This window comes from Pteropus vampyrus, unplaced genomic scaffold (genome assembly GCF_000151845.1).
Source record: "Pteropus vampyrus isolate Shadow unplaced genomic scaffold, Pvam_2.0 Scaffold67, whole genome shotgun sequence".
Classification (NCBI taxonomy): domain Eukaryota; kingdom Metazoa; phylum Chordata; class Mammalia; order Chiroptera; family Pteropodidae; genus Pteropus; species Pteropus vampyrus.
In genome coordinates, this window is record NW_011888848.1 from 1,501,841 (window position 1) to 1,515,162 (window position 13,322).

Consider the following 13,322-nt stretch of genomic DNA (forward strand, 5'->3'; position numbering starts at 1 on the left):
ACCAAGGTGGGATCCCTTCTGCAATTATCAGGACTCCATCTCCTGTTGCCTTCTTGGGGAATTTATTCCTTTGGAAATCTCTTCTCTCTCCTATATTTTCAATCTGTCCTTCCTTACATCAATCTTCCCTAGACTCCAGACCTTTCTAGCTAACATCTTATTTTTATGCTTCCTTTTCAAAGGGAGTCAGGTTTCCCTTCTGGGGGGCGGGGAGCAAACTTGCCATCTCCCCTTCCTCACTTACACTTCATTCCTCAACTCACTCCGATCTAGCTTCTGCTACCACTAATTATTACTCTTGCTAAGGGCTCTTATAACCTCCATGTTGCCTAATTCAATGAACACTTTTCAATTCTCTTAGGCGGTTTCCCAGCAGCACTTGATCCAGTTTTCTAAATTCATTTTCTTGGGAGGAAAAATGGCTTCTTCATGGCTTTTGTTACACTCCTGTCCATGATTTCTAGCTACCTCTATAGCTGAGCCTCCTCTTCCATAAAACCACTAGTGCTGGAAGTTCCTTAGGGCTTGATTCACTGTCCTCTTTTTCTACATTCTCTCCTGAATTGAACTCATTCCTTCCCAGGGTTTTCAAATTCTATGTGCTAATGATTCTCAAAGTGCCAACACTTAACAAATAATGTTAGCACCATTAGAATGAGATGTCAGTTCCCCAAGAACAGGGACTTTGTCTATCTTCAATATCTGGCATATGGGAGTTCAGAAAACATTTGTTACTGACCAACTTCAACACAGCTAAACTCATACCTGCTAACTCACATATCCAACTATAGTTGGTTATGTCTAACTATTATATATCCCATAATGACCTCTGGTTCACCATTCTTCATCAAAAAAAGACTTCATTTCTTTAATCTCAGAAAATGATACTTTCATCTACTCTTGCTCAAACCTGAGGCCAGTTAAGATTCCTTCACACTCATTTTTCCCCTACGTCCAATCGATCTAGCAGCAAGGCCTACTGAATATATTTCCAAAATATCTTTCATTATATTTTTCTCCATTTCTGCTGCCTCCAACCTAGTCTAGTCTAAGTCAACTACAAAACATTTAATTCATCTCTCAGTCACATATCTGTCCATACTTTTTCCTCTGCCTAGTATGCCCTTTCCACCAATCCTTCAGATTTTGCTAACATGTCATTTCCTCAGGAACCACTCTCCAATGCAAATGATATTCCCAACTCCCATTTTCTCATAACCTCTTAGTCTTTTCCTTCAATACATTTGTGGCATTTTGCAACAGAAAAAAATCTAAGGGAAAAAAATTTATGTGGTATTTAACATGTCTCAACCATGACATTTAGAAGATTCAAGAGAGCAGAGTCCTTATCCTTCACTGTTGACTCCAGTACCTTGTGCCTGGAACTTAATAGGGACTCGATACATTATTTGCAAATATTTCTCTGCAACAAATGTTATTTATTTATGAAGGACAATCAGTTTTTAAAAGAGACTTCTTCTCAGTGGCAAAAATGATTCCTTGTATGAGAAACCTCATGGCCTTGGCTACTAAAAGGTGTCCTTTTCACCTTCTTGCAAGGGTTGAGGCAGAGAATCTCCAATCTCACAACAATCAACAGGGAAAAAGTAGCCAAAATAAAAATTGTGAGGCTTCTAGCAAAGGCTCTGGCTGCAAGGGAAGTAGGGATTGCAGGAAAGAAACTAGCAGATAAAAGCAGACAATGACTCTACTGAAAAGAAAAAAAAAAAAGGCACATGCATTTTAAATTTCATTAACTCAATACAGTACCTATTAATGTGCTGAGCAGATGTTAATGCTAATGCAATGCTAGGATAGTATCTTACCAACATAAAAAAATATTTAAAATGGAATTTATTTAAGCGAGCATAATTGTCACTATTCTAGACTGGGGGTGGGGCGGAGTGTGATTGATTCAAAGGTACATTCTAAAACTAAGCCCTCATAGTTTCAGATTCTTCCCTCTTCAGTACAACTATTCTCATAAAACAGCTCTGAAAATGAAGACGTCTGACTATTCTCTTCAAAGCAGAACTTTTACTGTCCCTAACCTGCAGAGCCTGAATTTCATAATTTCCAAATTAAGTACCCCACTTTCTAAAACGTAAAAGTACAGTCGAATAATCTTTAGTAAATCGTGGAACTTGGTTTGAAAGGGTGGAGGCTCTGAAAAAGCTGTTGCTAGATTGCCAGCTCACCACTACACAAAGCAACGCCCCTTTTGCAACTTTCTACTTGAAAAGATCAGAATAAAATCCAGAAGTTTTTAATAGTAATGTTATTTCCTTTATTCTTTACATTCTCAACTTCTGCTCTCTGAAATACAATACCAAATGCAAATCTATCTCCAATCTCAAATATTAATCAAAACTGTGGTTTCGGAAAATTTCATTCATGCTCATTGTTGATTGGGTTAAAAAGCAACACAGGACCCTTAGGTTTGAGGTAACAAACTCAAGAACTTCCAAGTCTCTTCCAAGGTTCCAGGGACTGGAAACAAAGAGAAGGTAAAGTCCCACACCCTCTTGACCAACCATGGAAGTAAAATGGGCTAGCCTAGACTTCCCGGGTCTTTGCAAGCAATGAAAGAGCAACAGTCTGAACTTGAAAAATATATTTGACTTGGATCCCTCGGATAAGAAGCTAGGCGAGGAAACGCAATGAGGAGTGAGAACACGAGTACTCCGAGGGCGTGAGGACAAATAAACCTTAGGGCTGTTAATATTTGGGACCTCAGAACTTCCCTCCACCTTCCGTAAAGATCTAGAGCAGAGCGATGCTTGCCCCGGGGCTGAGTCAGCTCCAGGGCGGGCAGGCTCTCCGCCCCTCAGCACCTCTCTGTCCCCGGCCAGCCCGTTACCTCCGGTGATGAGGAAGTAAGACACCACCACCAGAGCGTACACCGTCATGGCCGAGGGCATGTGCACCCAGGGCGGCTTCTTCAGCTTCAGGTTGGGGCATTCGAGCACCAAGAACGGGACTCGGTACAAAGTCTCCATGTTGGTGGTGGCAAAGGAAGCTCTCAACCTGAAGTCCCACGCGCCACCCGGAAACAGGCCAAGCCTGCCTATCGCCAGCGCGTGCGCGGAGGAGGGACCGGCAGGCCCGCAAAGCTCGGAGGCAGTATACATATCCACAGGAGAAGAGATGAAGCTATAAAAACTAATTAAAAGTTTCAAAACTATGTATTATTGAATATAAGACATAAATTTGAATAAGAAGCTCAGTTATTGTCGATAAATAATTAGGTGATTTATGTAACTGCAAGGACCTGCAGGGCTTCTGACGTGGCCCGGCCGCAGCAGCTGAGGGAACCGAATCCTTCCAGGCCCGCCCACTTGCTGACGCTAAGGATTTGGAAGCTGATTGGACAGGGGCGCTAGAGGTTCCCACAGCTGGAGGATGAATGGAAACGTTTGGAAAGCTCTCCCTTTTAATTAGCGTTTTCTTCAAGAGCTTGAGCAAGTCGTAGGTGGCTGAGCTTTTACTTCCCGATGCATTAGTGTTGATAGCAATAATAACAATTGTTACTAAAATAATGTATTATCAAATTTTTTTAAAAATGGACAATCCAGATCTATCACAAATGTCAAGAACCTAAAGCTGATTCTTTGACGTGACCAAAATACTATTTTAAATAACTCGTTTTCTTCCCTCCAATTTGCTCCTCTCTCAGCCACCCTTATCTCGTAAATGCTAAAATCAGGCTGAAATCTTGAAATCATCCTGGTTTCTCTGTTAAAATTCCACACCCAAAATAGCCGATCTTTTTGTCTGTACTACCAAAAATATCTTTAATTCATCCACTTGTCTCCATTCCATTGCCACCACCCTAGTGGCAGCCACATCGTCTCTTACCTAAGCTACATTCAGTCCAAGTGGATAAAAATAAATGATGAATAATTAGTCTTTGGGAATGGACTAGATGGCCTAAAAAGCTTTTTGTTTTCTATTTTATTTTTATTTGTGTACACTCTCTTAAGATTCTGCAAATGTGAATTTCCTTTTGGAGTAAGAGTTAAAAGTGACTGATTATTTAAATCCAGAACAGCCTGATTGATGCCTCTATTATTGAACCAATGTTTTCATGTTTTTTTGTTGTTGGCTTGTTACTGAGCCTATTTTACAGGATGAGATGAATTGGTTCTGCACTTAGTTAATGACCCACTTATTAAAAAATTGTTTAAAAATCATAATAATGAAAATATTTATAAAACACTGCAACATCTCATTCTAAATATGGGTGAGGTTTGCTGCTCTTACTATTCAATAGTGAGTCTCCCCCAGAGTCTTACTCACCTGTTTATTAAGGAAGGTACATTAATCTTAGCTTATAAGGGTTCATTAATAATAATAACTCCAATGAAGTGTGTGTACACCAGCGCCAGCATTAATTCATAGAACATTTTCTGGGGACTATAAAGCAGAATGTTTTTGAAATTCTCATAAGTTTATAAATAAGGAAAAGTTTGGAACAATGAAAAGTGTGTTACCTTGAAAATATAATTAAAAACATAGAAATGAAAAAATTTTAAGCTTCTTTTATAGCTTAGGGAAGGAAACTAATTAACCACCCCTTGGCAGATATATCAAGCGATTTACATTGGTTCTTATTTAGTCTTCGTGACAATTCTATTAGGTAAATACTATTATCACCATTTTATGTATGACAAAATTAAAGCTTGGGAAGTGAAATAAATTTAAAAGTATAATATAGTCTGTAATTAGATGAGACCTAAAGGCAATTGCCTTAAACGTAAAACAGATTTAAGATGTTTAAGATAGGACAAGTTTGTATACTTATCCTTCTTCCTGTATATTCTGGAGCCAAATAATTCTATATACACTGTGGAAAACACATAGACACATAGACGTTTTATAAATATAAATTTTAAAATAAAAAATTAAACTGCCAAATCAGAAGAGATCACAATTATCTATATGCGTTATTACCATTGTCACTTTTTTTTTTTTACTGTTTTAATAAGTAAGTTTGTTCCAGGAAGAAATTCATTATTATTTTTAACATTTTAAACTTCGAAATATACCCCAACTTGAGTTTGTAATATTCTTCAAGCCAGGTATAAAAAAAAAAAAACCTTTCCTGAGTAAAATATGCACATCTGTTACCCTCTGTGTCTTAACCAACAATATTCCTATAGAAAATATTTTGTTTAAACACAACATAAACTTCGTAACTGAAAACTAAAGAAATAATAAATATAACCATGGGCGTTAATTAGATCCTAATCATTCAGTGGGTGGTTATTTTACACAGATGAAAGACGAATGTTGGAAGAAACAAAAACTTAAAACATTTTACACAGTAGAGCCTATCATTTGAAACTACACATAAAATCAAAAATGACTAATTCTTACTGTGCACAGGCAAATCTACACTCAAGGAAGAAAAGAGCCTAAAAGAGATACTTACCAAGATTTTCATGTTTAATGCAGAAGATCTTAATAAAAAGCTTTGAAGTCAGGAGAGGCTCCAACAGTCAAAAGAAAAGAACCCCCCCCCCAAATAAGTTTTTAACTAAATTCTAAACAAACTAGAGCTACCAGGTCTATTAATACTGCTGAAGTCAGTTTACCTAAATATGGAATAGGGAAGAAATTAATAGCTGGTTTGTTTTTTTTTTTTGGTAAGATAATAATATACAATTTTAAGCTAGATTTATTTAGAAAACATTTTGCAGTGTAGTTGATCGTCTCTTGAACTGTGCTCTTTCTCTCTGGATTCTGAATAAGAATGAGTGTGTTTGTTTCCCCAGCGCAACAATTATTTGTTGCATGGCAACTCTGTGCCAGGCACTCTGTTACACACTACAACATCACATGCTCTAAATTCACATTCTTTCTAATACAATAGTAAATTGTGAATTTTGTTGTTATTATTTTAAATTTTAAAGATTAACATTTTAAGTAAAACATAAGTACATGCCCACAGAGATACCTATGGAGTAAGCTTCCTTTCCTCATCACTCTCATTTCAGTTAGTTCTCCTTCCAGAGGCATTGAGAACCTAGGATTAGTTCTGTAATGCACAACTGGAATAAACATATTCAGACATGGATGAATCCCCACATTGGTCTCCTGACGCATATGGTAGCAAAGGCTAAGTGGAACCAACCAAACTGTCTTTACCTCAAGACAATTAATCAGTAACTGCAGAGACTGATGTCACCATCAAGGACTCAAAAGATGTAGAGTGACAATTCCTACCACATTTCATTTAATTAACCAATTTGGCTTTTGTAAAACAAAACAAAACAAAACAAAACAAAACAAAAAACAGATGAATCTTGGAAAACAACAGTAGATTAATGCAGACTTAATCGTGTGGTGACTCCAGTTGTGGCTGCTGTTCCACATCTGGTTTTGTTGCTGGGGCACGTCAACCCCTCCCTGGCATGTGTTAGGTAGCTATTGATCTGGCAAGTCCTTTTTTATGTAATGATCATAAGAAGAAGTTTGCATTTGAATGGCAGGATCAGCAATAAATCCTTCAACATCCTATCTCAGGACTACATATAATGTTCAGTCCTATGTCATCATCTGATTTGTAGGCACCTTTGTTGCTTTCTCATTCACAGGATATCACACTATGCCATTGCATTGATGATATGACTGGATCTAGTGATCTAAGTACCAACTATACTAGATACATCGGTAAGACATGTAAATGCTGAAGGATAGAAAATAAGCAAAATAAAATATCAGGAGATCCTCAGTGAAATTTCTAGGGGTTCGGTAAACTGTAACATGAGACATATCTCCTTTCAAGATAAAAGATATTTGCTGCATCTGACTGCACCTTCCACCAAGAAGACATGCAATGTTTTGGGAACCACTTGGGATTTGGGAGGCAACATATACTTCATTTGGTCACAGTATTTTAATCTATTTCCTGGGTAATCTAACAAGCTGCTAGTTTTGAGTGGGACTCAGAACAAGTGAAGTCTCTGCACCAAGTCCAGCCTGTCAAGCAAACTGTTGTCGTTGGGCCATATGACTCAGCAGATTCAAAATTACTTGTAATGTCTGTGGCAGATAGGGATATACTCTATGGAGCTTTTGACAAGCCCATTTAGCTGAATCACAACACAGAGCCTTAAAGTTTTGAAGCAAACCTATGCCATCTTCTGCAAATAAATAATATCCTTTGAAAACTAGCTTTTGTCTTAACACTGGGCCTTAGTAGAGACTAAACTATTGACCATGAAACCTGAACTATCCATCACCAATTTGGCATTGTGTCACATATCACCCTATAAATGTGGGTGTCCACAATAGCATACTATCATCAAATTAAAGTGATATGTAGCAGATTAGGTTTAAGAAGGTCTTGAAGATACATTTAAATTGCATGAGAAATAATCCATATTGCCTCCTCTGTCTCAGCCTTTACATATGGCATTATGGAGAGCACCCCATGAGCAGTTAATGAAAGAAGGAAAAAAAGGGACTTCTTTTACAAATAGTTCTGCACAGCGAGCTGGCACTACCTGAGTGTAGATGGCTTTGCACTACAGCCTCACTTGGGGAGCGGGGAAACTAAAGGAAGTGATAAGGAAAAATCTTCCCGATGTATGCTTTAGTGGCATACCTGATTGTTCATTTTGTCTGGAAAAAATTGTCAGAGTTACAGGTCTACAGTGATTCATGGGCAGTTGCTAATCATTTGGCTGGCTGGCTGGCTGGCCAGGAAATTCAAAGGAACACAACTGAGGAATTTCTGAAAAGGCCTAGAGGATAGGGACATGGATAGACCTCTCTCTATAAATACAAAGTGCGAAGATTTTTATACCTAGTAAGAATACTCACCAAAGAGCAACTTATGTAAAGAAGCATATCCATAATCAGGTGGATAAGAAGACCTATCCTGTGGATATCAGTAATCCTCTTTCCCCAGTCACCACTGTCCTTGCTCAGTGGGCCCACTGACAAAGCGGCCATGGCAGCAGGGATGAAGCTTTTGAATGGACTTTCACTCATCAAGGCTGATCCAGCTAGAGCCAATGCTGAGTGCCCAAACTGCCAAAAGTAGAAACCAGCAATGAGCCCACAATATGGCCCCATTCTCCAGGAAGATGAACCACTCACCTGATAGCAGGTTAATTACAGAGGACCACATCTAGTAGGCACTTGGTTCTTAGTGAAATAGACACACTGGATACAAATTTTCCTCCCTTGATGAAATTGCTGCTACCAAAATCACTATTGGGTGGACTTAGGGAATGCCTTCTCCATCATCGTGGTATACCACACAGAATTGCTTCTGGCCTAGGAACTTGTTTGACAGCAAATGAATTGTGGGAATTGGCTTGTGTTCATGGAATTCACTGGTCTTAGCATGAGTCCCATCGCCTTGCAGCAGCTGTGTGGAATGGTGGAATGGCCTTTTGAAAACTCAGTTATGATGCCAGCTGAATATCAACACCTTTCGGGGCTGGGACAATATCTTCCAAATACATAATGTGCTGTAAATCAGTGATCGATATATGATGCTGTTTCTCTTAGAACCAGGATTCATGAGTCCAGGCAAATAATACAGAAAATAGGACTAGTGCCTCTCATATTTCTCTTGATCCACTAGTGAAATTTTTGCTTCCCACTCCCTACAACTTTGGGCTCTACAGGGAGGAATATTTCCACTGAGGGGCACATCAATAGCTCCATTAAGCTGAGGGATGAGAATGTCACCTCAGCACTTCAGTGTTCTCATGCCAGTGAATCAAAAAGCAAGTAAGAGGTATCTTATTGACTACTGGGATTAATGCTGACCATCAAGGGAAAATTAGATGGCCACTATAAAATGACAGTGAGGAATGTGTCTGGAATGCAGGAGATCCCCTGAGGTGCCTCTTAGTTTCCCCATATTCTGTGATAAAAGTCCATGGAAAACTACGATGACCCAATAAGGGTAGGACTCAGACCGTTCAGGAATTAAGGCTTAGGTCATTCTAGCAGGAAGCACAACCAGCTTGGGTTTTTGCTGAGGTCAAAGGGAATATTGACTATGTGGTGCAAGAGTGTAGCTATAAGTAATAGCCATGACCATATGAACAAAGTTACTGGATATAAAAAAAAAATATGTCTTACCTAGAAGAAAATGATTATTACTGAGGATAGATAAAAAGACTTTGTTTTCTTTTTGGAGAGAGCATATTACAGTTGCATGAAGGATAATTGGGGTATGTTAACAGGAAGCAGACTGTTACTGTTGCCCTTATTTGAAAATTATGTTAATTGTGGTTAAAAAGTTATACGTGGATATTAAGTTGACAAGGGCTAGATTGTGGTGAATTTGTATTGTATTTGTATTGTGTCAACTTAGCTAAACTGGAATGATATTTCCCTAAATCCCTTCACTGTGTAGTTCTGAATTAGCGTGTGCCCTAAGAAATGTTATTTTTAAGAGACATTTTTTAAACTAGTGAAAAATTTTCTACCTGATCATCAGTTACTTCTGAAAAATTGAAAATACTCAATTGAAAAGAGGATTAAATGAATTATGCAGTATCTATATAGAATATTATCATTAAAAATGACACCGTAGACTTTTATTCTCGGAAAAGGATAGATGGTCACAATAGGTTTGAAATGATGAAAATCGGACTGTAAAACTGTATGTAGGGTATTGGCCCATTTTTATGCATTTAGACATTAAAAAAGTTTAAAGGGACATTAAAGTGATTCATATCTATATGAAGAGATTACAAACTATTTTTCACTTTAAAACTGCATGTATTTTTTAATTTTTCTTTAATAAACATATATTACTTTTGTAATTAAAATAAAATTTAAAAACAGTACTTTGTCAACCATCTGAATGGGAAAATATATTTGCAAGCAACACCTCCGATAAGGGCCTAATATTCAAAATATACAAAGAACTCATACAACTCAATAACAACAGCAAAAACAAACAATCCAATCAAAAAATGGACAGAGGACTTGAACAGACACTTCTCCCAAGAAAACATACAAATGGCCAACAAACAAATGAAAAGATGCTCATCATTGTAGCTATTAGGGAAATGCAAATCAAACCCACAATGAGATACCATCTCACACCTGTTAGAATAGCTGTTATCAACAGGACAAGTAATAACAAATACCAGAGAGGATGCGGAGAAAAAGGAACCCTTACACACTGCTGGTAGGACTGCAAATTGGTACAGCCACTATGGAAAACAGTATGGAGGTTACTCAAAAAACTAAGAATTGATCTACTATGATCTAGCAATCCCTCTACTGTGTAATTACCCCAAAGATTTGAAAACTCATATCTGAAAAGATATTTGCACACCGATGTTCATAACAGCATTATTCACAGTGGCCAGGACATGGAAGCAACAGAAGTGTCCTATGATAGATGACTGGCTAAAGAAGCTGTGGTACATATATACAATGGAATATTACTCAGCCATAAGAAGAGATGAAATACTGCCATTTGCGACAACATGGATGGACCTCAAGATAATCATGCTAAGCAAAATAAGCCAGACAGACAAAGTTGAAAACCCCATGATATCACTTATATGTAGGATAGAAACCTAAAAGCAACAAATGAACAGGATAAACAAACAGAGAATCATGGACATGGGCAATAGACTAGTGGTTACCAGAAGGTGGGGGGAGGGGAGAGGAGGGAGAAGGGAGGTAGATGGATTAAAAGGAGACAAATATGTGGTGACAAAAAGAAACCTAACTATGGGAGGAGAACACCCAATGCAATATATATGACTTACTATTAAATCGTACACCTGAAACACTGGATTTCATTAACCAAAAAATTAATTAATTAATTAAAAATAAATTTTAAAAAATAGTACTTTGTTGGAACACTACAGATCTCTTTCCTGGTCTTACATTAGCATATCTGTCTCTCCAGGTGTTGTCCACAGCTATATTCTGTAAGAAATAAATGATAATGTTTCCCAAATTTGCTTCCATCCTAGGTAAGAGAAGTTGGATGTTTATTAGTATGCACCGTCAGACAGCCAACTATAATCAGAAACTCGATGTCTTAAACAATGTTTTTTACCACTGAATCCCTTGCACCTTTCACAGTGCTGGTACATAGTTAAATATTTGTTGAATGAATCAATGAACAAACCCTTGACTCTTCCATCTCTTTCGATCCTTCAATGTGTCATCTTAACAACTGCACTCCTTAATGTTTCATTAGTTTGTTCCCTCCTCTCCATCTCCACCACTACCTATTGGTCCAGACTCACATCATCTCTTGCTCCAGTTCTCTCTACATTGCAGCTCTTTCTAAGAACTGAACAAATCTCATTATGCCAATCAAGACATCATCCGTAATGCTAACTAGAGAGAAGTAAATTGTTGAATAAGAAGTAAAAGCTGGTTTGTTTTTATTTATTATTACCCACTTTCTTTTCTATCTCAGAGCTTCTTTCTATATTTGAATACCTGTTTTGTGGAAATTGCGAGTGTACTCTGAAAGCATCTACCTAAACTCATGCACTTCTCTCCCTTCCTCAGAAAAGATGGGGAACAATGAGGGCAGGCAGTAGTGCCAGTGATGATAACGTTCACCATTCATTCCTTCATTCATCAAGTATTTATAGAGTTCGTAGCAGTGACAAGCTCTGTTCTAAGCACTGGTGTGTGAGGGCGAAAGGGAAAAGATAACCAGAGCCTGATTCCTGTTCTCAAGAAACCGTCATTCTAATCGGGGGAGAAACGCATGCATGCACGCATGCACGCGCGCGTGCACACACACACACACACACACACACACACACAATCTATGGCAGGCTGTCTGAGAAATGCTTGCTTTTTGGAGGTTTGGGCCAATTGCTTGGAGAGTTCATGAGTGATTATCACAGGTAGGAAAAGGCAAGTTTACAGAAAAGCTCACTTTTGATCTGAGCATCGAAGGAGGAGCTGGATCCTTAAGAGTTGGAGAAAGGCTTTTTAGGCATGAGGACCAGCCTGAGCAAGAGATGTGGGAAAGTCCAAGGTTGTGCATGAAATGTGGGAAAGTCCAAGGTTGTGCATGAAAGAAGAATAAAGGAAGAAAGGCTGGAGATATGACTCAAAAAGGAAGGATGGAGTGTGATGGCGGAGGGTCTTTCAATGCCATGACACATTTAGATTTTAGATTTTATCTCAATTGTTAGATTGATAACATTGAAGGATTTTTTTTTTAATGGAAATAATCAGTTATGTGTTTGGAAGGTGGATGGGATGGCAGAAGACATGAGGCTGAGAGGCCTATTAGGATCTTAATGTGGGAGTCCAACTGAGAGATGATGAGTGCCTGCATTAGACTGTGGACATAGGCGAGAAGGGAGGTTGGTGGTAATAGAAAGATTATAAAAGATCTATCATGGGTAGAAGCAGTTGAGTTTGATCAACTGATAGATATGAGGCTTGGTCACTCTGGAAAGAGGAGCTCTGGTAAAGGGAACTGCGTAATAATGGCCCCAGGCAACTCTGCTGCAGTGTCCAACAGCTGGACCAAAAATGAGGGCTTCTCCTGGAGCCAGAGGAGGAAACCAAGGAAAAGACCAGGATCAGGCAGTGCTTCAGTGGTTAGCAAGAGCCAGAGTGGAGCAGAGCTGCTTCTCCCTGGGAACTCTGACCATACACACACACACACCCTGTCCATCACCCCTAACTCACTCAAGGCCTCTCAGAGGAAGATGCAAGGAGTGGGAAGCTGAGGTCCTGTCATCTGCCTGGTGAGAACTATTGTTCTAGAAGGATCCTCCAAGAGGGGACCTTGCTGGGGTTGGGAAAGAGGCAAGGGTTAGAGATCCAGGAGTCGGCAGCATCTGGATGACAGCGGGAATCATGTTAGTGGATAAATGTGCAGACATATGAGATGGAGCAGGCATGGGTTTTATCCGGAAGGGTCGTGGATCTCTTTGCAGAGTTGATAAAAGCTATGAACTCTCTTCCCAGAAAAATGCCCACACATACCCACCAGATGTAGCTATAATTATAGGAGGTTCAGACTGCAGTTAAAAGAGTGAGAGGGAAGAGAGCTGAAAACGATGCTTAGGGAATCACCCACACGATTACAACGATACTACAAAGTAGAGCAAGATCAAAGGAGCCGGAGAGCCATGGGAAAGCAGCAGCAAGGAAGACTCAGAAGGAGGAGTTTCTAGCAAGTCATGTGGAGTGAAACTGAACAGAAGCCACTGGGCTTGACAACTGGTCACTGGTGACCTTCGTAGTGAGTGTATCGTTAAGTGCACAGTATTAGAATGACTTGAGTGCAGATCCGACTCCACTACTTGGCACAGCCCTAGGACATGGTATCATGATCAATG

At 39.0% G+C, this 13,322-nt stretch overlaps 1 protein-coding gene across 1 annotated transcript in view; it reads right to left on the reverse strand.

The window, feature by feature from the left end:
• Positions 1-3,069, reverse strand: part of OSTC (oligosaccharyltransferase complex non-catalytic subunit) — an 11,336-nt gene extending 8,267 nt beyond the window's left edge. Inside the window, exon 1 of the mRNA XM_023531415.1 lies at positions 2,861-3,069. Within this exon, the coding sequence (XP_023387183.1) occupies positions 2,861-2,999 (139 nt within the window). The 5' untranslated portion in view covers positions 3,000-3,069. The remainder of the gene's footprint in view (positions 1-2,860) is intronic.
• Between the last annotated feature and the right edge of the window lie 10,253 nt (positions 3,070-13,322).